This window comes from Varroa jacobsoni, unplaced genomic scaffold (genome assembly GCF_002532875.2).
Source record: "Varroa jacobsoni isolate VJ856 unplaced genomic scaffold, vjacob_1.0 scaffold_353, whole genome shotgun sequence".
Classification (NCBI taxonomy): domain Eukaryota; kingdom Metazoa; phylum Arthropoda; class Arachnida; order Mesostigmata; family Varroidae; genus Varroa; species Varroa jacobsoni.
In genome coordinates this window covers 130446-157844 of record NW_019213255.1, presented here as the reverse complement: position 1 = coordinate 157844, position 27399 = coordinate 130446, and the positions used below count along the sequence as shown (strand labels likewise).

Genomic DNA, 27399 nt, shown 5'->3' with positions numbered 1-27399 from the left:
TACTGGCGCACGTATAGATACAGGCCCCGTCGATAAAGAAGTTCCGATTTTTATTATTTATAACGTTTACGTATTGTCAGCTCATCTATTTATGCTTCTTTTAAGCAGATACGCTGATTTGTCGAGCTTCAAATATTTAAGAAAGAACTGATTACTGAAGTAGCTAAAAAGCGTGATTCTTAAGTTTTATTGCCCCTCCGATAATACGCCCGTACATTGAGTCGTCGCTAAAAACTTCGTTTTGCTATACACAAATGAATAAATTTCGGGATCGACAAATACATGACTTGAGAATATGCAGCTTATCAATTGAACAGATAGAAAATCGATGTAAGTTTTTTTTTATCGTCATCGGCATGCAACTGTGAGCAGGACCTGAAGAATCGCTTTGTTTTGCTTTGTGCGACGTACTAAAAAAACACAGAAGACCAGTGAAAGAGCCCTTTAGATTAACTAGTACTTATATGGTCCTTGTTATGTGAGTGTGTGTGTGTGTGTGTGTGTGTGTGTGTGTGTGTGTGAAAAATCCCATTTTCTCATATTTTATGAACATGTGAATGTCACCAAGACAATTTATCGCTGGATACTATAATACGTTTTTCCAATGCAATTATTTTCCGTTCCTAATACAGTGAGCAAACTTACTAAATCATCTAAGTATCTCTTTATTTAAAAAAAAAAAATATGCTAAAATCTTTCCCCATAAAGGTAATCAAGTGTAAGAAGATTGCAGATCTTTGAATAAACGCATGAAGCCAAAGAAAGCAACAGAAAATCAAATAAAACATAATGATCAAAACATTCCAAAGGAAAAGTATTATGTTGAACAGATTCCAAGGAAGAGCCCACATGCTGTCATGTTTCTTCTGTTTCCTTTAATGCATTCAAGCAGTCTCGATTATTTTAATAAATACAAATGAATATCCTAGGTATGAAATAAGTATTATTGGGATTTAACGCAAAAATAGTAGACCCTTCCAATATAAAAATGTTCTGCGTTTCACAAAGGACTCCCGCTGGTACCAATACTTAACATATCAAACAACTATGTTCTTGAATGCAATGTCCTGTTGGCCTCTTTTTTGGAATTAGGTAGGCATGTACATATTAATTAAAAAAATACCAACATGAGAGTTGGCCTAATTAGTCTGCTGTTATATTAACGGACTTAATCTGTGTACACCCTATGACCTAATATAAACTGCTTTTCTCTTGTAGATTGACACCTTTACAGGTTTCCAGACCTCCCAAAGCTCGCTTGTACCAATTTCATTATTCAGTTGCAACTATCCGATGACAGTAATTATATACCTTTAATTCAGTCATGCTTATTTAGCGTAAGGAACCTCGTTTTCCTATTCAGATGTTCCAGTAACCTCGTTACATCCTTGGAATGGGCCCCTTTTTGTGTCCCAATTGCCTAGTCCTTTCATTAGTTTTTTTACCGCACCACAGTAACCTGCCATTTAAAAAAGTACCCGCCCTCAACCTTAAAATTGCCACTATTAATCCAAATAAATCTTGCTCCACCTTGCACAGAGCTCTTAGTTTGAAACTTTCCTTAACCCAAACCTCGTATTTTCTCACAGCTATTCCTGCTTGCATATAAGATCGTTCTTATAATCTATATACTCTATTACACTTATTTCGTTTCCCAAGCTTCCACATAATTACATTTATTTTCGGATTTCCAGCAATTCCTTTCAATGGCAAAACTATTTTTTCTCGGAATTTGATTTCTGCCTATTTTAGCCTAGGACTCAAGCAGCTTTGTGATTTGAACTTTTCAGAAATTACTCACGGCCGGCAAACAATCAACAAAAAAAAGGCAACAAAAAAAAGATCAACGTGCATTATGCTGTATAGGAGAAAGAGACTAGCATGAGAAAAAATATTCAACTAATTCTCAAGTTCAGCCCGATTCTAAAGCAAGCATTCTATTTTGAATGGGTGATTCTGGGCTAACACACAAACATTTAGCTTTAGTGGTAATATAGAAAGACGTGAATAACCACCCAGAGTTCATTTAAATCTTTAGAAACAATGCATTCTATGAAGCGGAAATTGTGCTCAAGGTAGAACAGAGCTTTGGCTCTGAGTAAATCAAATTGAGCGGTCCTTGCCACAATGCGCCCCTTAGACCTTCAACAGCTGTATTACAACAAAAAACTTTTCGAATGGTCTATGGATGTATTTTACACACAAACTACGAAACAGTGAATCTCTGTTCCCTCAAGCTCGATCTAATATCGTCCGAGTATGCGTGGCCTTATAAATATCGTCATCGCACTTATTTGTGCTATGCAAACAAGTTCGATCAAACGAGAGTTTTCATCGAAAGCAGCTAAAACGAGTTTTAACAGAAATGTCCGCACAGCTTTACCTGCAATACATTATAATTAATGACTTTGTCGTTGGTGGGGAAAAAGGAGTCAGTCCCAAGTGCTCTAGATACGTATTAATAAAATAAACCAATCTTTCTTCCGATTTGGAGATTACGCTTTTTGCAACTATATTCGTAATGAGAAATTTCAATTTTCTGGAGAAAAATATGTTTAGAACGCTAAGTCAGGAGCATCGTATAATGTCATTAAACTTGGGGATACCTGATTGGGTCATGTCTGGGACATGTTTCACGGTGAAAACCAAATAAATCAAAAGTTGAAGTAACTACAAATTGATGTTAAGTGAAGAAATTTAGAATAATCTGATGACAACAATTTAGTTATTTAATATTAACTTAATGTCCTGTTAATGGAGCCAATTAAATTCACATGAAATGTTAGCAAACGTGACAAAATTGTGGTCAAGTTAGAAATTTAAGACACGGCGTCTGTTGCAAGAGCTACAATTGTACAATGGTAGTGAGTGTGCGCTTGTGTAGCGTGAAAGATACAGAGGATCCTAGGTTAAGTATAGTTTTGCCTTGGTATCTGGCTGTCTGAAACAATACTTGTGTATTATTTATTTATCATCATACTTTGACGACTATGATTGTATTTTATATGTTTTTGCCACGTGTATCACTCGCCCATCAACAAGCGTGAATTAAGATACAGATCGTTGCGAATGCTGTTATTTATACGATGTGTGGGCATTCAAATATGGCTCATAATGAAATATCGGGATTCCATTAATAGATCATGATATCGACCTGAACGGCTATTCCGATAATAGCTAGGACGCAGTTCCTCATTATGTCACCATAACCGGAGAAGAGATACATAATTCTAAAATCTAACTGTGACTCTCAAAATAAAGGCCTATTTGTAAAATTTATAAATCATTAGCTATAAAAGTGTCAAACCTTGATATATACATATATGTACCTATATATATATATACACGCGCGTTCGAACTGGGGAAAACTTTGGCGGGCTGTTTGTTGTAACGACTATATGCTCTTCCACTATTGCTGATACCAGTTGAAAGCGTCTTATTCGCCCAAAATCCATTGCCTATTTTATCGTAAATACTATCAGTTTTCATATGATTTTGAAAAACATAAGAAAAAATTTATAAAACAAATGGAACATTTTCAATAGGACTAACATTTTGTGGGCTCGAAAATCGATAAAAATTACTGAAAAAGCCATTTTTGATGCACTTTCGACGTACTGATGATTGCATTTTAACACAAGAATTACCGACCGCTTTAGAAAGTAGGACATTAATTGCTGACAAGCTCATTTGAGCTCCAATACCCTTTTTTGCATGTTTTAAACTTTCGTAAGTTCTTGCATTTTTACGCTTTTTGGCCTGCTATCAGCCTCGACTTTAATTCCAGCGGAATTTTTTGTGTCTAACGCACTTATGATGTAGCGTATTTGGCGAAAACTCTTTCAGCGAGCTTATTTTAACCAACAACATTAATATTAAATAGTTACTTGCGAGTCAAAGGGGGAATATTTAAGATATGAGGTTTTAAAATGAAGCTTTACTTGCAGTGAATGGTGGTTAGGGTATTGAATAAAAATGGCAATCAGGAATGATACTTATGGTACTTGCAAAACATTTCGTTGAAATATCTGTTTTTGTTTAGAACTCGCCATTCGAATCAACGTAACAGTTGACTGATCAACAATTAATACTAGAAATTTGTGCTACAATAACGGATCAGTGGTGACCATGATGGCTGATGATGAACAAAGTGCCTATTTGAGCACACCAAGCAGTATATGGCGTCGGACAAAAATTTCTTCTAGGTTTTCATATTCCCGTCTTTTCGTGTTTTCTACCCGTTACAATTTTTCTAAAGTACGATTATCTAATAGCCTGCAGGCAAGATACAGAAAACCCTTCTGGTTTTAATCGAAGAATCAGCAGTGAAATTCAGCCCAACCGAAATTTTTCACCCAGTCCACATTATCGGTCTGTCCTACGCAAACCAGAAGAGACATCAGAGATACCATCTAAAGTCTTTAACGCTTTTGATTGTATAAGGTTGTTAGACGGCAGCTTTCTCAGCATAGTGCGCTCCGCGCGGCTAAATTGCGCACAATCTTCTTGACTGAGTTTTAATTTGACCCTATGAGCCTGGCAAGAAAAGCGGTCAGTAATCGGCGCTGCTGAAAGGCATGTTTCAACGAGAGGATGGGTAGCAGCAGAGCTTGAATATAGGGGAAGAGACGCTCATCACTGAGTGCTGACAGCGAAGATGGGACCCTAATCGACTGCAGTGCCGTCTCTCTGTTCTTCTATCTCTCATTTTCCTTCCCTCTATCTCTCAGTTCCCTCAAGACCTCACTGGAACAAAAGCGACGGCAATGGCAGTATGGCCGTAGCCGCAGCGGTAGCAGCAGTCGTAGCCGGGGCGGTGATCAGTGGCCACAACATGCCTCTCTTGAAGTCTCTACTGCGCCGCTCCCTCACTTGTCCTTTTTCTACTTCTTCTTTACCACTAAGCGGCGATTTTTGGAGCAATGGGATGATCCCTTCTTCTTGATTTACAACGACAGTGTCGCTGGTGCCACTGGCCGCATCGTTCGGCCACCGCCGCACTTGCCGACCCGATGGCCCCTTCAGCTCCTCGATCGTGTAGGGGGTCGCACCGCCTGTAGCAGACTATCAGCTGCGTTTTTGCTGACGCAAAAACAGCCACCACGCGTTTTTTTTCTGGCTTCCCGTTACGGTCCGGCTTCGCACTCTCTTGCGCCGCCGCTATCGAAAAAGTGATTTCTATGTTGTCGTTGCCTCTCTCATCGACGCCGCGAGCCTTCCCCCTGTCATTCTTTTGCTGTTTTTTTTCTTCGCACACGTTCATCTCGCCTGTTCTCTCATCCTTGCCGCTGGTGTTTAAAGCATCGTATGCCCGACTTGCTGCCTTTTCTTTAGTCTGTAATATCTATGTTAGTGCGCGTATGTGGGTAAGCTTGTGACAGCTCTGAATTTTGGCGGTGCTTCGTCGGTCGACAGAAACTGCGCGAGCTAGTGGATGACAGAACGGTCCCGAAGGTCTCTACATATATTCGTGCTAGACGCGGTAATAATTTGAGTGTATCGATGGCACGTAGAGGACTTACAACAAGTAATGGACATCTCACATAATTCCTTTGGATATACATACGTCCACTCTCAAACACACACTTACATATGCATAGTAATGTAACATATGCATATAATCGATATGATAATCAAAGGTACATGAGAAGAAGCACTACCCAGCTAGTCGCTCGAATTGCATACTCATGCACATGCTATTGCTAGATAAAAAAAAAAAAAGTAAATACACTCAATACCCCACTGCTATGTTTGTGGGGATGTTTTACGGGAATGTGATTAAAAAATAGATTTAACATCGGAAAAGGAAATGGATAGAGTACAAGAAGGACTTTTTTGGAATTCTGCTGGCGTCGATTTGTCGGCCGGCTGGTCGATCGTCTGCTGGACGGGGAAGGCATTCGAATAGACGGAGAGACTAGGAGCTCTTCCCCTCATCCGCTCCAAGTGGCGAATGGTGATCCTCTTCCTCGATCTCTATATCAGATGAAGAAAAAGATAGGCTGGCCCAACTTTGTAAGGCTATCTACGCGATTGGCTGACGCTGAAAACGGTTTCACGTACATACAAGCATACACAGCGTAGCATCGGCGGGCAATAGCCTTTTTTGCCTTTCCATATATATATATATATATATAGGGGTGTGCTAGAAACCAGAAGGGGTAACGGTGTTCGTATTAATGTGACTTTTAGTCTTGCGGTAATGGCATCGGCAAAAAATGGAGAATCCACATGTGGGCGAGGGAGACAAGGGCAAAACAAACACTCTCGAAATGATAGCGAATCACTAGAAGATTGCTGGACGCGAACAAGAGATGAATGTGGTAGGATGGGGAGATGTATTAGAAAATGTGTTTCATATAGTTCTTTTTAATTAACAACACCGTTTTTGACAGACTAATGGTCACAACCCAGGAAAATAGACGGAACAAATGCTCGTTGGTAATAATGATCACACCAAAAGGCATCCTATTGATCTACCACAGTGCGTACTATTATGGCTTAAAGAATATCGAGGTTGATGAAAATCTACTGAAAAGATCAAAGCACTACGAAAAATAGTCTTTAGAAATACTACTGAATTTCCTTTACAGAAAATACTATATAAATAGGGCGTACTTTCTATATCTATCCTTACATAGTCTTCATGTGACAATGAATGCAAATTTAATATTATTATTGAACATTTTTAAAGAACCGACATTTCCTAGCTTGAATCGGTTTCAAAACAATATTTGCGCTTAAATGAAAGGTGCTGTCAGCTTATTCCTTTTTCAGTAGCATTTGTCCAGATCGGGCTAAGGATAAAAAATGGTACTTGACAAAATATCATTTTGGTTAAGGGACCATTGCACATTGTTATTCCGAAAGAACTGCGCCGGGACAAGGACTTGCTCAGGAGACCAATTCGCCAGCGTCGAATTTCTATTAATGTAAAAAAATGAACAAAAGCTCTCAAATTCGTGATTTCATACGAAAAAGGCGTCAGGACTAACTGGAGGATATCTTTATCGAATGTTATAGAAGCACCGAAGTCTGTTCCTGTTTGTAAAATTTCAAACTGTGATCTGAAAGGAAAACACACTGATCTCAAAACCAAAAAAACTCTGGCGTCAGATCGTATGTTTTTCATAATGAATATCATCGACAATATCATATTTGTTGTGGATACAATCGGAGTTAAGAGAAAAAGCCTAGCTTCTTTCAGGCTGGTTTAAAGGAAACTTGGTGTGTGGTGTATATTTTTTAAGCGTTTCTGTAGAGATGTTCACAAGCTGCAATCTTTACCAAATGAAACTACGAAAAAAAAAAAAAAAAAAAAAAAGATTTGGAAATTGTCGTCTGGGCGTCGAAACGCAAGCAAAATGATTTATAGTGCGCGAAGCTCGTTTTATACTGCCATTGAAAAGAGTAGGTATATACAAAACCTATATAATGCATGTCGAAATAGCCTTAAGACATGTCGAAACTCGGTTGCATGAGCTTTTCCCTTTTGTCTGAGCTGTTTTAGGTTAACCAGATCACGTTTTATTTGTGTTATATAGATGAATACTTGGAAAGTACTTACACCACAAACGAATATATTCTAAAAAGACTGTATAATTTTTTATGATGTACAACATTTGAATCTGTGCTCGTGCGAACAACTAGTTGTTCTGACGGGCATCTAGTTGAACATGAGTGTTTCTGAGATGTAAACATCAGAAGTTTTTTAAAGCGTCTATGTGTATACGTCGTATGTAAGACCTATGTCAATGTTTTTAAGCTTATTTTTATAGTTCCTTACTGAACGAGTATCTGTTTAGCCAAGGATTAACTATAGTACATGTTCATTTTAGTCGTCGCCTAAATTTGCATTCAGAAATATCTATGAACGAACTTGGTTATGCTGAACGACTCCGACGTTGCTGTCAGGGAGTGAGAATAGAATCTGCCCTTATATCTTCACGCTGTTCGAGGATACCTCTGTGACACGTGCTAACCTTCTATGCCGTTTGCGTCTGCAGCCGTCCCGTATAAAACATAAGCTAGGTTTACCGCATACCTCATAAAGCCCTACAGGTGGCCAGCACAAGCTATGCGTACTCAAGTATTTTATTACGTACTACTTCGTTTTGGCCATTTGGATAATTTATTATGCAAGAGATCAAAGTGGCAGTGTACACAGTTTAGTCTTGTCGGTCATTTTTAGCGTTGCATGGTAGTTCCATTAAAACACTTCGGTAACTTAGGAACAAGATCAATAGTTGTAGCAAATGCGCCAATAATTGCGCGTAGTTTTTGGTAGTTTACGGCAGATATAATTATGCGCAAAGCTATAAGAAAAAATGAACCAGGCCTCTGGGAGGGTTCATCGTGAATTTAGACAAAAAAAAAAATACAATTTGAGTATGTCGTGTTTTTTTACCTCACCAGAAAAACTACTAGGTAATAGCGAGAATGTACACATAAAACAGAACTTATGTGTTGCTAATACAATAGGTTAAAGAAGGCTACAGAGTGTTTTTTATATAATTCTATACAGGCGGGTGGAAACGATTGCTGTCAAAATTCACGAGCCCACTAAGGGACATTTTTGTACAGTAAGTTAAGCGTGTTAAGATGAAGTCTAGACAAAAAAAAAAACCGGTCATTTGTGTGGTTGGCGTCTTGTATACTAATTAAACTTATTGCTCAGGTCGCATGGCGCATGTCATATTGATCGCATCTTTTTTCGAAACCTCTTAAGTGTGTAAATCAGTATAGAATCCAACAAGAATATATGATTATAAGTGCTTTTTATATGTATGATCACTTAAATGTTGTTAGGATACGGAAAATGCAGGGCCCGTCCTGTTAACGCACACTCGATGGAATATGATGCTGTTTAGTACCATGCCCGGTAGACATTTTATAGTTGCATGGAAAACAAGCTATTAAAAAAACTATGGAAATTAATGATCTGATCGCTCGGAAACGATTATTGTTTCAATATAATATAGATACAGCTTTATTGTCGGTAAATGATGCAGAAATATACTGATCTTAAATTTCGTAAATATGGGGACAAAAAGGAGTTTGCCTAAAAATAGGATTGTTAGATTTGAAACATCTTAATGGCACTCGACAGTCAATCTTTCCTTCTACAAGCGTACGATCTTCTGTCATTCTATGTACGGAAATGATGGTTTTCCGTACCATTCGGTCCGTGATTTTGAAACACGGTAGTGACTGAGTCCACTGGATTTTTCATATTTAAAGGATTGAAACGTAATGTTGAAAACTTCAGGAGTAACGTTTCACTTTAAGCTTACTTGTCAAATTGCATTGTGCACAACTTATTTAAGTTGGTCAATATGACTTACGCAGTGGCTTACGTGCACTGAGCGGAGCACAGTTCTTTTGAACGCTTCAACTTGTGGGGCCTGTTTCTAAGTTTGTTCGAAATTAAAGCATAGCCAGTAAACTTTGTCAGAATCGCGAAGCCGCTTCATGTAGCAGAACAAAGAGATCATTTTTAAATTATACCCTCAATGACGCATGGCCGAACAACTATACGGCATGTATAAAGCTTTTTCAATTGTCTTCGCCATACGTGAAAAATGGTAGCAATGCGCGGCTCGGTCTGTGAAACGATGTATACGAGATATCTGTAGAACAGGGTATTGCAACGAAGTGTCCCCAATTAATTTCCAGAAAAGCAGTGACCTCTTTGTTCTCGTAATCAGCTTTATTTCAGCCAGCTTCGAACATATGCCTTCACGACGGATCACCATATTAAAAATGCACCATGAAATCAAAACACAAAGCCATCGGGCCAGATGACTAAATCAAGAATATATACGCTCTAGGACACGTAAGATCGGATGAAGTGAATTCAATATTATAAAATTAAAAAATAACTTTTTTTTTCAGGGATCTAATAAGTCCACCTATAATTTCTTCAGTTGATTATTTAAAGCGTGAACATTTTAAATTTCTCACAGTAATCACATGGCTCTGTGTTTCGTTCATCATATCAAGCACTGAAGTTCTGCCGCGCTTTTAAGTCGTCATCGTTACTTTTCTGAGCAAATACGTGACGACTAGGCGAAACATGACAAGAGGATTCATAATGCCAACACAAACCCTTTCGGATGAATTTCGGTTTACAATAACCTGAATCTACAAACGGGTTCCATAAATAAAAGATGGTCCCTCACACGTCCGTTTCCTCTAAACAGCTGCTTTCGCGTAGAATACACTCAAAATCTAGTAGTAGTTCTTTGTTTTTTTTTTTGCTGAAGGTACTGTATAGAAGCTGTAGTCCTTTGAGGGGCAACACTATAAAAGTTCATGATTGCGTTCCACATTAGGTGGCCTCTCTGATTTTCCTTTCTTACACTTAAGGATCATATATTTCTTTAAAAATGTCAGCTAAAACAGTGCCAAAAACCTAAGTTCAATAGCTGGCTTTCGTCTTCAGAAACTGAATTTTGTTAAAAATAATAAAGTATAATAATTTTCTAATATTATATAATTATTCCTAAAGCCATTGAAATTGATCACCACGTCCGAAACTAATCTTGAATCGTTTCATTTCTTCTTTACTTTTAGAGTTAGATTCAACAGATGGGTTGAATATCAAATATTGTTATGTTTTTTTTTTTGTTGACACCCAGCAATCTACCTCGGTGGGTCTACATAATTAGGTCTTCTCTCACTGTAAGTGGATGCAGTAGTCGTTTTCACCATCATTGGCACAGTCAAGCGTCCGACAGAAACAAGTCATGAATATGTAGGTTCGCAGTGTGTAGAAAGTAGGATTTGATGCCGCCAGCTTCCAAGTCTACAGTCCTCACATTTGACTCTTAATAAATGAGAAGTGGCTAAAGGAACCTTAGAAATTTGAAATTTAAAACAGTAAAGGAAAGTGAATTAGTTGCTGTCTGTTTTTTTGGACAACATAAATAAACGTATACGTACCTTATCAATATCTACAAATTAATCCTGTAATGCAGAAGAATTTTCGCTTACGTTCGTTCGCCTTTTCTACGTGCTTCAGGTAAAAGAGTCTTAATTTTTTACGTACAACACACAATAGTTCACGAAATGCTGGAAAAGATTCGTGAGAGGTTCTGCCTTAATTCCGACTGCAAGCAGGATTTTTCACTAGCACTGAACGGTATTGTGAGGTCCATGCAGCAGCGCGAATCGGCCTGTGTACCACCAGAGGGAATTAAATTGAGTATGCCTCAATGGTCAGTCTATTGTTTCCGATAAGGGTGCTTCTTCTCTGTTGTTGCCCCTTTATACTTATTTGATTCCTCTTTGCGGGAAGCACGAACCTAGGAAGCTGACGCGGCTCATGGGAGCTGTGTAGTCCCCTTCGACCCTGCAGCTTTATCCCAAGCTGCTTCTGAAGAATGCACCGGTTCACTTCACATACTACGCTTGTGGAGTCCTGGTTACCTTCCAGCCAACCTCGCGTAGATGATGCTTTGGATCGCCTTGTTTTGCAAATCCTTATCAAACTGACAAGACCGTTTGATAGCCTGCGTGCAGCATAGAAAGCAACCAGGCGATTTAGCTGCGTCTCCAAATCTACACTTGAAGTTGGTCCGCGAAAGGAAGGGATTCAGTACTTCGGTATTTATGATATCTCAGTGGCCTCCTTGTTTGAAACAAGAGATCGTACTAAAGGACTGTTTCAATGTCGTGCCTTTACCGCATTTTACCGATAGCAATGCAACATCGACTTTGGCCCCACGCAATGTTCGTATGTAAGACAAACTTCGCCCTCTTCGTGCTTCCATATAAAAATATTCCCTGCGAAATGCATGCGTTGTTCCGATGTGAAGGTATATTCCCATCGCAGCGCTGAAATTTATCTAGCCTATGACTCTTAGTTCCACTTAGAATATGGTTGACTGACTATCGGGAAGTATACAAACTTGTTCTTTAAAAAAAAGTTCATCTTGCTGGGTCGAAAACACACACATATTTTTCTTCAGATCATTAAGTCGGCCTTGTACCAGGCGCGGTTAGATGATTAAAATTACCTTTTAAAAAAGCGATTAATAATCGCAAATACGTCGCAGTCCTTTGACAAAGCTATAGACTTTCTATTCAGTTCCCTGCATGTCCCATTAGGTAATAACCAGAAGGGATTAGAAAAGGAAGCGTGCATGTACTGCGAATTACTACGCTAGCGCGCTTATATAGTATCTATTTACTGTATCGTATTAAGAACAGAAGTAGAACTCCATACGATATTATGTTCGTAATGGCTTCTATGCAACATCGGCAAGCAAAAAAGCTTTGCCCAAAATAAAATAATAAGATTTTGATGTGTAATATATAGCGTAAGAGGTACTGCGTAACAGATTTAGTGCAACATTTTCCTCTCCTTCGACAAATATACATTTCCGTCGATTAGAGAAAAAGAAAATCCCTCGTTCGTAAAAATGTTCATCCTAACGTTTGAGAAGTGAAAGTAAAGCATATGTGAATTGAGTCTCTCTAATGGTTGGTCATCAAAAGCGTTTTGAAAATTTAAGAGTAAATGATAACCATAGGATGTGAGGACAAATATGGTGGGTGTGCCAAAATAATCCCGTTTCAGCTCCGTAATGACGTCCCGGATCATGCTGTCGATCTGCCCGAACATCATCCTGCTTAAGGATAACACCGTTTTTTTATTAGGTAGAAGCTGGGTTGACCTTTGTATAAAGCAGACGCCACCCTTACAGAACAGATTTGTCTCACAACATGTGGATTAATTTCAGAAGGTCATAGGAAACGATTCGTTTATTGGTTCACCAGTTATTTAATTGAAGCCTTTTTGCTATGGATGTGCCAGGACAGGCCTGTTTTTTGCTGCTCAATAGTGTCGCCTCGCTGGCTTGTCGAACTGATGCCCCCTCCTGTCGCCAGCCACAGTCAAACTGAAAAGAAAACTAGAACTTTCCTTGCAACAAATTCATAAACGTACGTTTTTTGCTTGTCTGTTAGTAATGCAGTTTCCAACTTAGTGTACTTTTCCATTGGCTGCTTTCTTAAAAAGGCATTTTATATAGCCAATTGTCCAGCCGTAACAACAACGCCAATCGAGATGTTTTCATCGGGCCTTGATTTTGTCTCACTATTTCTAAGCAAGGCGAGCCGATTGACTTGCGCTATAAATATTCCTGAGATCAAAACAAATCCTGAAGAAAGCTCTCTGTAAGCACGATATAGCTGAGTCACCAGAAAGCAGTAGAAATTTTAGTGTACACAATGTCTTCGGGTCTGAACTTGGAGAAGAAATTTGCATGAACTTTTTAAAAAAGGTCTATTTCTCTACCCACGGGTCTTTTTCATTAACAACCGCATCCAGAAGATTTAGCCGCTACAGATAAGAGTCCTTTACACAGCTGGCATCGTTCATGACTTACTGGTACTTCAGCGGGGAGATTAAAGCACAGACAACCCTGTGTCGTCTCCGGGCATAGTTGACTTTCTATGACTATTATTTTTGTATAAAACGATCATCTATTTCAGATGTACTGCAAGATGATGCTGACCGGATGTTGTATCTGGGTGATTCTCTTTTCGTTAATTTATTATTTACAAACCTACGGTATATGGGCAAATCTAAAGTTACAAGAAAGCGCATATCATATAATGTATTTACAGCGACAATGACTGATGTATATAGATAGTATTATGGAAATTTCTAACCTCAGCAGGGAACTGTTTGCTAGCGATAGTATGCTCGGATCCCTGGTCGTCTGATTTTCCGTAATGCAAGTGTAGCTCATAGAAGCGGTAGCCGTAAGAGAGCGGGCCTCCTCGGATGAACACAGCCGGCTCGGATTCCGAGTCTGATACCCGGAACACGATTCCGTGACCCGTGTTCACTAAATTTCCACTCACCTAATTCAAAAACAAACGAATCAACATAAAATTAGACGAAGATATATATATATATATATATATAATGACTGAAGGTATCATGGATGATCTTAGTACTCGATGTAAAAATAGGCACTGAATAAACTGTCGATAACAAACATTCGCTGCATAATAAATCTAGACGCCGAGTAAGTGACCGCGTTGGCCGTAGCTGAAACAATATAAAAAGCGTTTATATTCGCGACTTGACTTCAAATATAGGTGTAAATATCGACATTCAATTGAACCTTGCACAAAGAAGACTACTGATGAAAGGAGTTTGTTCCAGGGCATACGATACCGGATCACGTGTCCTAAATGTTGTATACTGGAAAATAAGTGTTCGCGGAATTTATGCATTTTTGTGGCCATGATTGACATGCGGCGTGGTGAGACCTGCATTTTAGACACCACCTCTATTTTGGGTGCTTTGAGGCCACAAACTATTAAAAGCAGCTCGGGAAATCCGGCGGAGGGCTCAAAGGGCCAATCACGACTTATATGCTATGTCCAAGAAAGGTATCATCGATATAGGAGACACGCCTCCTTGGCCGATCCTTTGAATAAAAATGACTATCAGGCAAGCAGTGAAATGGCAAAGAAAATTCACTGTGACGGTATAAAGTATACCCGCACGAGGAGAGTGTCGTTCCTTCAGGGCACATACAAATCGAATGAATAGCCGATCACCATTTTCATTCACAAAATATGATTTACTTGAAGTTACAACTTCTAGTTTTCAGTTCGTCTAACAACCATCTTCCTCCAACGGTGCGTCGCGCAGGACGTAAACAGGCCCAGAATGCCAACATAAAAAGCATGCCGTTTACCTATACGAAAAGGCACCGCCGCTTATGCAATCTGCTAAAAGCCAATCATTGGTTCGAGAGCTTTTTTGTTTGAGAAATAGACAAGGGTAGAAAACTCATCTTCGACGCTTAATCCCGACAGACGAATACTTTTTACCAGTTTAAATATCTTGCCATTAATATTAATGTTTAAAGAAGAACGATTAGGAAAAAGCACGTAACTCCCTATAACTTCCTCGAGCCACCGGCAGAATAGAACATACATTAATGAATCACGTATTTACAACAGACATAAACGAGCAAAAATGTATTTCATGTAAGTAATTTACAGCCCATCTGCTTGACTACAACCTTTTGATCAAACATTATAAGATATTAACGATAAATTTGAGAATCAACAAAATAGGCACATCTCTTGCTCAAATGGTAATTTGTATTTACTGCATGGAATCTTTTAACGTTGTAGCAACTTAAAATGAATGATCACTTAATCTAGTAAAGCTAGTACATAAAATCTATGTATCCAATCGTTCTCCAGCTGAACATCTAGCCCGTTTTAAGGAAAAGATGGTTTAAAAATACTGATGTGTATTTGCAGAAACGATGATTCCGATGCGAATCATGGATATTACTTGGCTTACTCTTGACTTGATCTATCCCTTACAAGTCATCACTACAGAACCTATAACATACAACCTTGGTTGTTAAAAAGCGTTAGTCCGTAGTCTGAACGTATCTGCTGAATTTCGTCTACAAAAATGTCGGACAGTTAAGAAACTCCTTTCGTTATCGATGTGTCTTATACATAATAGTAAAGCTAAACGATATCTTAAGCACGATTTGGATAACACTAAAGAGTCGTCTAAAGAAAAATCATTTTGCCAAAAACAGCATAAGAATAAATTGACCCCAACGAGAGATGGCCTTACCATGTAGTTTCATATGCTTATTTAAGCTAACTCCCAAATCGACGCTAATTATCGTACTGTCCAAAATATTTTTTAGGACAGTGCATTTGAGGACAAATGTTGAGCTGTCGAAAAAGTATCAACCGTTTTTAAGCAATAATTGGGGAAACTATTTTTCATATTACAAACTAAGTAGACGCCGTTTTAATCGATAATTTACAGCTAGTTTTTTGATAACACCATGATCTATGGTGGTGGTATGAGCTATGGAACTTCTGTGCTTTCTGGGTGAGAAATTGTGACAAGTAATTTTTGCATCCCTCTATTAAAACCAGATCGACACCATTAATAGAGATCTGCAAAGGCCGAAATACGTGATTATTTGATGACGCTAGATTTAGGCGATACGGCAGATGCATTTCTTATTCGACTTGTTCCGATTTTCCAGGTCCGGCATGGCCATAGTAGAAGACGACTCCCTCTCCGGCTGATTTTTGACAGTTGAGGCCTAAAATAATCGTTTCGTTAGGGGATAGCAACTCATAATGCACGATTTCTTTTCAATCCCGTCAAAAACATAACATCACCCGCGTGATGAATGAGCTTTGCCACAGACTGTAGAGTATTTTTATCTCTTTCTTTTCTTTTCTTTTATATATTGCTCTCATATGTGATCCATTTCACTTCGCTGCGAGCGATCGCTGTGGGCCGATTGGAGCCCATAGACTTACAGAATGGAAATAAGATCAAATACATTTTTTTTATTTGATCTTGAACCTTTTTGCCGTAAGTTTCTTTTCTAAATGTATTGAAACTATTTGGTGACAAACAGTTAGCTTCTTCGTGGCCACTTTTGCGTCAGTTTTACCCGATATTGGCAATGGTTTTATCATCCTTTTGAATAATTGGTCATTCGTCACATTGAAATTTCTAGAACGAAAGTGACAGAGATATCTGTGCGTCTATTCTTCTGGTAATGCATTTTGACCACAAACGACAACATTTTTTGCGGACCTTAGTATCATTTGTCACGCTACCACAGCCTAATTGTAAAATATAGCGAATTTATTGCGAAAATCTAAGGTAAGGGCATTACTAACAATTTTAGCACCCTATCGCTGCCGTAAGGTTTCGAACGGAATCAATGCCCACCTGACGCGAGTCATATGGTCTCAGATACGTGTCCTGACCAGCGATCTAAATAGAAAAACAGTATATGTTTTTTCGTACACTAGAACGAAATGCATTCGATGCTGTTTAGACTCCATGTGTACGTTTACTTTGTGTGATAATTATATGTATTTTAAGATTGTAGGCATATATTTCATCCTGCCTTGGTCTCATGCGAAAATCGCATATATACCTGGACATATGCCCTAAAAATCTCGAACGTCCTGTTTGCTCGGTCAAAGAAGGTATTAACACAAAGGATCGGTTTGGAACAAACAATCGACGATCAATCTCGGATATGGGCAGCTTCTCAAAAATAGAATGGTCGTTAACTCTGTCGAATGCTCCAGAAAAATCGAAATACACTAGATATAGAGTACGATACAGACTAGTGGCAGCATACTTCTAGGAGCTATATACGTAAGCCGCTCTTTTTCAATGTATGCAGTGGAGAGCTAAGCACCGCATTTAACCGTCGTTTTCGTATCAAAATCAATTATCGTTTTCGTGATAAGCATATCTCAGCAACACGCCTGTGACTTGTTGGCGATGATCGCAATTTCTGAATAGTAACAGAACAAGTAAAATCCTTGAAACTGCCAGTAAAAATAATCTATTTCAATGTTCAACTCAATATCATTAAGGTAGTCTGTATGTAAGTTATAAATCCCCACACCTGGTTAGATGCACATGTTTCTAAAGCATGTACAGGGCTGAAAAGTGGGCTGAGATCAGACACGAAGCACAGTACATATCTCGCTCAAACTTACTACTGACTGAACGGGTGTTTAAGCTGTACCATACTCGCTAAAAGCTCCATAATAGCACTTAGATTGATTACACTGGTTGATTTTCATTGATTTTTTTTTTTTTTTGAGAATAATTGCAATTTGTATTGCATTTTCATTTCGGTGTATAGTCAGTGTCACAGTATGGAGCAGTATGCAAGTTTTAATCAATCTAGTACATCGAAGTATGCCTGAAAAATGACGTTGAAACAATTGTTTGAGCCTCATGTTTCTGTGCGTTACAGTCATCATCACGCTCGCTCTAAGGCTTTTTGGAGTATCTTAGTCATATTAATCAAATTAATCCAACATTTGAGAACATGAGGTGGCGCCGGTCTTTTTTTCAGAGGACATATTTGATTTAGCGTTTTCGATCTTCACGATCACGGGCAGTACTGAGCTGACATCGGGGATTTGCCATAAGCATTTCGTGGAGCCATAGTTCAACAATTTTTGCTTTTTCTTTCCGTGTTTTGTTAGTACCATCACAGACAACTAGCTCGAAAGCGCTGACATAGCCAATACATTAGCTAGTACTTGGAAACTTTCATTAATTAACTGTGTGATCAATCATCAAAGACTAGAAAGAAAGGTAGTAGCGAATTGATCTGCTGTTAGTTTCGATTTGAGCAGAAATATATGGTGGATACTAGTCTATTTGGACTAAGTCGGATGCTGGCTTGAGCTGAGATATCCTTTCATTAAACTTTCGCTAAACTGAACATGGGAAGTATATGTATGTATTAGAAGCAGCAACAGTAGCATAATAGCCATGAGGGGGTTATAATACGGTGTTAGATTTAAATCAGTGTTTCGTACACGATATTTTATGGATCTTCGGATGAAAAGTGTCTGATCTCAGTTTACCTCCTTTTCCGAGATATATATATATATATATATATATACTAAGAACGTCCAATCTACTCTAATTATTATTCTTTTATTCGCGAAGCCTTTGAGGTTCGATCTCCAAGTATCTTTTTAAAACCGTTTGCGTAACTCTATCAGTTTTGCGTTATTTTAAGCGATTTTGTATAAGTTCAGCATCAGTTTCATAAATAATTTCGCGAATACAGCGTTTCGAATCGTGGATCGTTTTCGACATCGTCTTATAGACTCTATCGCTTACAGGAAGAGTTCGAGAGGAGTCAGATCACGGGACCGAAACCTTGTATCACCGCCGTCCTTAAACATGAGCCTAACCGTAAGATCTGGAAACATGATTTCAAGCAGATTCGTTACTTCCCGCTCGGGATGGTCGCCCTACTGAAATCAACTTAGTTTACTCACATAGCCGTTCGACTGAAAATGATGAGCTTCAATGAGATTAAGGAAGATAACGTGATCAATGAGGTCGCTAGCACACGCCTTGTGCTGCAGCAAGTTATCGGCGAATAAACGACCTTTGTGATAGCGCTGGATCTTTATCCGTAAAGTCTATTGTGAGGGGGGAAAGTCTATTGTATAGGGGGTGAAAATACAGTTCATGCTTCAAAATGAGCCGCCAAGAGCTCTTTGCTTCGCCGAGTTGTTCCCTATGATATCCTATTAAAGTCTATATTGCAGCAATGCTATGAGTTTTTTCATTTATTCGCGCATCCGAAAATAGGGGGCGTCACGAACTTTGCGGTGCCTGGTTGATGCTAATTTGACTGCTAGTCACTGCCATGAGCCAAGACGTCACTTCATTGGCGACGTTTAAAGGGCTAGCGTGTGAAAACAGGACGAAATTCAGCAAGCAAAAGTCGAGAGTTTGAAATATACAAGTAGATATAATGTTCGTTAGCACATTGCAGTATTGAACTGTCTTCTGAGGTGGATACAATTATAATGTGACACAATATATACATGTGAAAGTATGTTGTATATCCGCAAAGGACCTGTTGGTCAAGTAATTTTCTTTAAATTACATAATGCACTCAAATCTTGATTTATTTACCGTATTATTATATTTTTTCTCTGATAAGATGGCTGTGTTGCTACAAATGTGTACTTGTTATTTACATTAATTTAGAAGTTACATTATATTGAAGAATGTCTGCGAAGTTCGCAACGCGAGCACTCTAAAACTTGGTCAAATGACACGGTTGTCTTGCAAAGGGCTTCAGTCTATTTCAGTGAACGCTGCTACAACAGGAACTACTATATTAAGATTTAACAAATTCGGCATTTAATCCATAGTTCAAGTCTTCAACTTAACATATCATTAGTAGAACTGATTTGCGGAAGAAACTTAGTTTTTTCTAGCTTTATTAAAATGGACTTGCTCCACTTTCCATCGAATCACCTTTTAAAGTGCCCGTAGCTTCACACAAATTAAACCCACAATGACTATAGCCAAAACTCCTGAAACATTTGAAAACAGAAGCAAATCTCTTTTTCCGGCTATGACCACATACACACGCAAAGCGAGTATCATTTTCTGCTTTTTTAGTTTATTTTTTTCACTAATTTACGAACAAGGACTTCTGCTTTCAGGACCAACTTAGACCTTACAAAGAGGAGAATCTGGATAAAGCCCAGTAATTTTTTCGTCGCAATTAGGCTAATAACGAATGCACGACAGAGAGTGGAAACTGAACATTAGATAAAAGTTTAACCTTAACGTCCACCTTTACGTCTTAGTCGGACGATAGGGTGATTAATCTCAGCGTCACGGATTGACGTTTTTTTAAGCTATGACATTGGGCTTTTATGATACCTAAACTCGAAGAGCCACATCCGATGATTACAAGTAAACGTTGATGTCAAAAACTCTTATTATAAGTTTTTTTCGTTTGTTTCCTTCCTGTTGCGATTGTCTTGGTCTTGTCCACTAACTTAACATTCAGGTTTGGTGTGTTTTTGACAGCAAATTCTAAAACGCAAACACGACTGCAAACCAATTAGCTTCACATTCGTCTTTCCCTAAAACGTATTCTTTGTTCACTTGGAAAAATCACCTCTGTGTATTTCGCATTTGATCGCAAGAATCCAGCTGTGCCGACCAAAGCTAGCTCTAAGGAAATCGGGTCAGAGGCTAATATGAGGAAGAAAACGTGAGGGCACGAATGAGGCCAGAGAATTGAAGCACAGTTATGATGAAGTTAATGGGAACAAATTTGTTAGCAAAGGAAAGCTTCAGTGTAAGCTGCTCGGGGGGTCCGATCGATTCGGATGAGTTCGGTGGGTGACATTGCAGAGCCTTCCGTTCTCAAAACGAGATCTGAAGTTGATTTATATAGAAATCCACCTACTAGTGGCTATCTATACGTAATAATAATAGGTTCAACAAGGAGAAAAGACTTCTGATGTCTCGTCTCTTTGAGGAGATCACTGCAGCGTTCTGCGGTTTACCTCCTTAAACAGGATTTTCTCAAAGTTGGCTTTGAAAAATTAGAAGCATTCCAAGAATAATGGTTCAAGCAAAAGCAAAATAAGTAATCGGAAGAGTATTGTTTACACATCTTAAGGTTTCGAATCATAATTTAAGAATCTGGCTATACCCATCCACTTTGCTTATAAAATACGTAATGTAAGCCTAAATTAGATTTACAGATAGCATGGGCCTATTTATTAAACAAATGGAATATAAATAGGATCCTAAAATTTCTTAAAACAGATTGAACCTATATCAATAGCGAATATATTGCACTTCAGTATCTGCCGTCGTATTTCACAGTATTGTGAGATGGTAATGGGCATCGCGGGATTAGGCAAATTCCTAGGAATAGCTATGGGCTATACTTTCAAAATACTATGTTAAACAATATCTATACAATAATAAAACCTGGATCGGGAAAAGTCTAATAATAAAAAAATAAATAAAAATAGAAAACTACATAAATCAAGTGTTATCCTCTGGCAGAGGTTTCTCGCAAGCAACATACGCTATCGATGTACAAGTAGGCAAAGGCGCAACTGTGATTGATAAAATACGGAAATCAGTGGTCTGTTAGCGTACAGTCCTGGATCTAATGAATAATACATTATTTCTAATTGATCGCTACCTAGTGTTCGTTTGTGACAATATCTGGCCAATATAAAGCACGGTTTAATTAATATTTTCCTTAAATGTGATTTTTGCATAGAGTTTGCTCGATGATGATAAGGTACTTGGGCGTAAAAGAAAACTAACGCTTCGGAACTGCCCCCATTATTTCACAGAATATTTTAGGCTCAGTGCTGCCGTTTAGCATTGCTCCAGAGGGTTGCCTTTTACCACGAAACGGATTGTGTCTGTTTTTGGTCTTAAACATACGCCATTTTAGCTACCCTTTAGTACCTAACGTGCTACTGCATCATCATATAATTTACTACGCAGCCCAGTTGCGGAAGCTTAGACGCGTCCATTCGGGGAGCAAACACAAACTGTATACAGTCACTACGTGCAACCTGTTAGCTCTACGACTTGAAGATGTGCATTATTAATAACTGTTGAATGGAAGTTTATAACTGGGGCAGCTAGGAACCTCTATGTTTCGAGTTTTTACGTTCAGCATCGCCGTTAAGAATTCCATCAGACGAAATTTATCTATGCCCGGTTTCGAACCTAGACCTAAGATTATTAGGCAAATTCGTTACCCTCTACGCTGCGACAGGAATATAAAGGAAGATGGCATGAAACAAAGCGCATTTAAATTATTTATATATTAAAAATAACAGCAATGATTTTAGAACGCTTTTATTGAACTTTATTTTATCAAGTGGTTTAATTGGAATTTCCATGATTAAATGAACGGCCGCAGCAGTGTGTCTATCAGGTAGGAATAAGTTAGACTTGCTGGATTATTCCAGGTAAATAAGCCAAAAAATGGCTACAAGCAACCTGTACTTATATGATGCAACCGCTACCTACCCTAGTTTTATCGACTTGTAAAGGTTGTAGCTGATGATCGAAGAGAAGATGCTGTGGATCTATGTTTATTGGTGACTGCCGTCGGCCTTTCGTGCAAAGATGCCAGTCAGGGTTGAGCAACCCCCAGAAGTCCGGACCTGTTTATTGATAAACGAGTGACAATCAATGTTATTAAAAATTAAAATCGAGTATAATAAGACGGCTTTAGATACGTTAGTAAACATTTTCTTATACCGTTAGAATTAGCTCTTAATAACCCAACTATAGAAAATATTTCGTTTCGTGGTACTTCGAAATTGCTCTCGACTAAATATGAGGCCCTAAAATAATATTAGTATAATTAATTATGTTCAGGAATTTTCCACTTTACCTAACTGTAAATAATCTCATACGCCACTTGATAGCAACGCCCAGTTTTAATGTATTAGGTTTTTTACAATCTTATAACAAACTTATCATAAGGCTGTAAGAGACATGTAGACAGTGACATTTATCGATGTTCTAAAGAAATCATACAGACAATCAATCAGTTCATTTTAGATTTGCTATAGACACGAAGTAAAATTTGTGTGATATATCTCTTTGTTTAAAAATAAATTAGTCATTTGAATTTTCGCGCCATCGCATAATTACTTGCCAGTAACGTCTTCCTTGAGAAAAAAACCGCAGTTTCGGCTATCCAGAAGCGTAAATGTCACAATAGTCTAATGCAATCTCGACTCTTTCACTAAGAGTTAGATGAGTCTGCGTATAAAGCATTGTGCGATTTTTCTCAAACAAAGCACTAAACTTGCAGTCTTTGTGTTAAAAAAAGAATGTTAAAAAATCAACTGTGCAAATAGCTTTCATTTACGGCCAATTACGCTGAAAACGTGGTAAGAGTGAAACAACTCGAGTACGTTAACCGCCGAATTATCATGAGAGGTCTAGCCGAAGGGACACAGATCTTAACTGGGACATTTTATTTGATTGGGCTTGTAGGCTTCAGAAACATTTCGGCAATGTCCGTGCTGACACATCTGAACGTCAAGCAGGTGACCAGCTGTGAAGATCTGTGTCGAAAAAGCCTTTTAGCACCTTTAAAAGCTAAAGATGCTTTAATACGTCATTAAAGGTAACCAAACGTGAGTCGTCCGTTAGGACGAGAAGACTAAGACGCAATCTTCCGAGTAGCGGTTCAAAAACGAGCCCCGAGCAAAGAAAATCGCACAGAGCCAAGACCTTAGTACTCCTTAAGACTTCTTCCAACCTTCAAGGAATCGTTCATAATGAGTTCATATCATCCAGCTCGATAATCACTAAGGGGTACCGCCAAAAAGTTTTAATAATATCGCCCAAGTATGTTTGACTCAAAAAAACCAGAAGTGGAGCATAGCAAGTGCTGGATTTTCTATCATGACAGTGCACCGTCCCACACTCTCCTACTGGTACGGCTGTTTTTGAAAAATTCCGGATTTATCGTGGTTAGTCCCTGCGACCTTTTTTATTTTCAAAATTGAAACAAAGTGTGAGGGGAAAGCTCTTTGATATAATGGAGGAAATAAACTAGAGATTTTGACTGAGGGCTATCCCGACGGGCGATTTGAAAAGCGTTTCGAGGACTATGGAAAACGGTAGCAGAAGTGTGCTACAACCGGCGAGCGCTGCTTCGCAGGGGACAATTTGAATTTAGAGACATAAATAGATACTGATAAACTTAGAAAGAACGGTTCCTTCATCCTTGAGCAAACGGTTATTAAAAGTAGGAAACCAAACTGTAAGCAGAAACCTAATTTTTTAAAAAATATAGTTATGTCTAGAGTTCTACTTATAGATCGCGGAGTGACGAAACATGGAGAAAATTTGCAAAGTTCTCGTTTTGGAATCTACTCATTTATATGGTGTTATATTATGAAACACAGAAACGGGAAGTATACCTAGACTGCATTTGTCGTAAAAGGCTCGGGCCTTGGCAATACCTTGCGGGTTATACACCGCGGTAGTGTACTACTGGTCTACAATTCGTTGCTAATATCCATGTTTTTCATAAAAAAAAATCTCCTTAGTATACTCGCGGTAATGCTTAATGCGGTACGCCTCACGTATATGCCCAAAGATTGTTTTCTATCACTTCGAATTCATCATTTCGAATTTCAAGAACATTTTTAAGAATTAGAAGGGTTATCGTGTATGTTTGGTGCTTAAAAAAATATCATTGTTTTATGCACAAACTACTTGACTTTGACGTTTCAAACTCAAATAGTTCTCTAGGTTGCTGTCGGAGACTGTCCTAATATTCTTCGCGTATCATAAGTAACCTAGCATGATTATTTACTGCATCAGTACCGTTCTTATTTTTTACGCATCTTTATTTCATTCTGAGCACATACTTGGGTAACTTCTACAGTATCTGGAAATATTTACTTTGAATGACTTTGAGGAAGTTTTATTCTAATTTATTATAAAGCTATGTTCTTTAATAAGCAAAATAAAGTTCACTGTGAAAGCAAAATGATCCAGGTCTCATCTGTAGTACGTGAAACCTAAAATGTTATTAATAATAACTATTATATCATTAATTATTAAAAAAATTATAGCTGTTCAGTTTTGGCTAGACAAGAAATTTGTCTCGCTTTGAGAAATTCAATCACCTGGGTATAAGCTTTTCTGAGAATCTTTCTGTTTTGTACCGAGTAACCGCTGCAAAGGTATTTAAAAAGACTACCAAGTAGATATAAAGAAAAGCGAATAGGCTCCATCTCAGCAAAACTAAGGCAGACCAACTAGAATTGTCACGGATGACCGAGAGGAAGCCAAGTTTATTATACCATAACCCCATAAAGACTAACCCAAAATTTAATTAATCGCGGCTGCAGTTCTTTGACACGACGATATTCTAAGCTAGAGATTGTAACCGTACGTTCGTTATAAAGGGCAAATTTACGTCTGGATAGCAGTGGTAATGAATTTTATTGATTAATTTGTAAACTAGACATAATTCGTGATGAAATGATATAGATGACCGTAAGGCATATGTTATATTTGGAGAATTGTTCGATGCTGGAAAGAGCTAGCTGTCACTTACGGTGTACGCCGGATAAACCCGTATGGTTACATTTGAGTCTGTCTATAATATGTGCCTTGCTAAATTAAATTTTATAATACGTAACGTAGCTTTGTAGCTAAGGCCGACTCTAGGCATATAGAGATAATCAATTCAACATAATTATCCCTATAAAACACTTCTGTAAGTAGGCCACTGTAAGGAATAATAGTAAGCTAGCAGTGAGACGCAAATCGATTTCTATAATCATTTTTAGATAATGATCGCTATTGCCGCTGGGGTAATAATGAAAGCGACTTAAAATTGTACGAGGAAGACATACACAACAGCCTTTCATCAATGCTAAGTATACTAGTAGCACTTTAACATTGAGAATGAAACATGCGCAGATAGAATATAGTGTACTTAAAGTTTTCTAGTGGCAGCTTGCTCTTACCCCCCCTATTCAATGGTACTAACTTGTAGTAAGTAGGTTAGAAACGTATCTCTGCCGTCATATCTGGAGTTGGCGTCCTTCTTTTAAACCGTAAGACCGTTATTTGTAACAAAGTAGGATTGGTCGAACAACGATTCACTGAAAACACTGCGCTCTACGATTCCGAACCGTGAAGGACCTTACAAAAGAAGTACGAGCGTTTGCATTGTACGATCTCCAATAGAAACCATTTTTAAAGAAGCATCCAGAAAGAATGTTACTAACCTCTTCCATTTATCATTATATGATTAGCGGATACTTTAAATGTAAGTCTATGTATGCAAATAAAATCTTTAAATTCGTTGAGAAGATCACTCAGCGTTGTCATATCAGCAGAACCTACAGCCAACGCTGTATGGCATTTAATCTGTAAGGGCCGACTCCAATAAACTAAGGGCCTTCTTATGGAACAACATCCGACGACTACGATGGCCAGTACCTGATTTTGCCACTTCATGTATTTTTTGAATTTTTTTTTTTTTTCTCACAGAACGGTAACTATCTATTTTTTTCTTTTCATTTCTATATTACACTTTTCTCATTATACATTGTGAGATCCACAATTTGTAAAAAAACTTCGACATGTTTTATACCCATAAATGTGTGTAAAGTCGCTATTTACGCGGAACACGATCTATGTATTAGCATCTATAGCATATTCGTTCATAGGTATTTTAGTAGCATCTTCCCGAGTGCTAAAATCAGTCTGAGTAAACGCATTCTAAGGAACGCCACGTAAGCAAAAACCATATTGAAATTTTTAAGCATTACTAAGGTGCTTACAATTTCATTGTAAAGGATAAGTGACAGCGTTTAGTAGTGCTATGGTAAAGTGCATGTAAAGCAACCATGAGGAAAATCACGCGATAATGCAATGCAGGGATTATTGTATAATGACAAGGCCGTTAAGATGGTTGATATTCAATGACCTTAGGTTAAAAACTGTTACGCTGTTTGTGGCGACATCGTTTTGCGATAATTGATGACTCACTAAATATATATTTAGTCGTAAAGGGTCTTCAATGGAAATGCTCAACAGAATTCAATGAAAGAAGAAAATACCTTTAGGTGAAAGTACGATCTCCGGCAGTCAATATTATTCAACATCACGAGATGGATTGACCATACGACAACAGGACTGACGTGTGAAAAAGAAACGATTTGGAAGCTGCATATAGGTCTTGTCGAAAGCTCATTTTCGCGTAAGTGTAGAATTTTGACGAGCAATATATTACTATTTGTCTTATGCCGTTCTGGCATATGAAAACGTTAATTAACGCTTGACGGTTCTTAACTGCCTTCCAGAGGAACGAACAGCGAAAGGCCCTTCCCTCATTCATTTTCAGAATAAGAATGATTTTAGGCATCGTTAGAACTGCTGATCTTACCCGACCGCCCAACTCGACATTCAGAAAGGCTTGACGTGGTTTTTGGTAAGCGTCTTTTTAAAGGACTACCCTGTTTAGGTGTGCCCGG

At 38.3% G+C, this 27399-nt stretch overlaps 1 protein-coding gene across 2 annotated transcripts in view; it reads right to left on the bottom strand.

Moving 5' to 3' along the window:
- LOC111259630 (carbonic anhydrase-related protein 10) overlaps nucleotides 1–27399 on the bottom strand; it is a 123589-nt gene that overhangs the window by 30256 nt on the left and 65934 nt on the right. For both annotated transcript variants that reach the window (XM_022831782.2, XM_022831783.2), the window contains 2 exons: nucleotides 22406–22542; nucleotides 13681–13875 (listed from right to left, as the gene is read on the bottom strand). In XM_022831782.2, the coding sequence (XP_022687517.1) occupies nucleotides 13681–13875; nucleotides 22406–22542 (332 nt within the window). The remainder of the gene's footprint in view (nucleotides 1–13680; nucleotides 13876–22405; nucleotides 22543–27399) is intronic.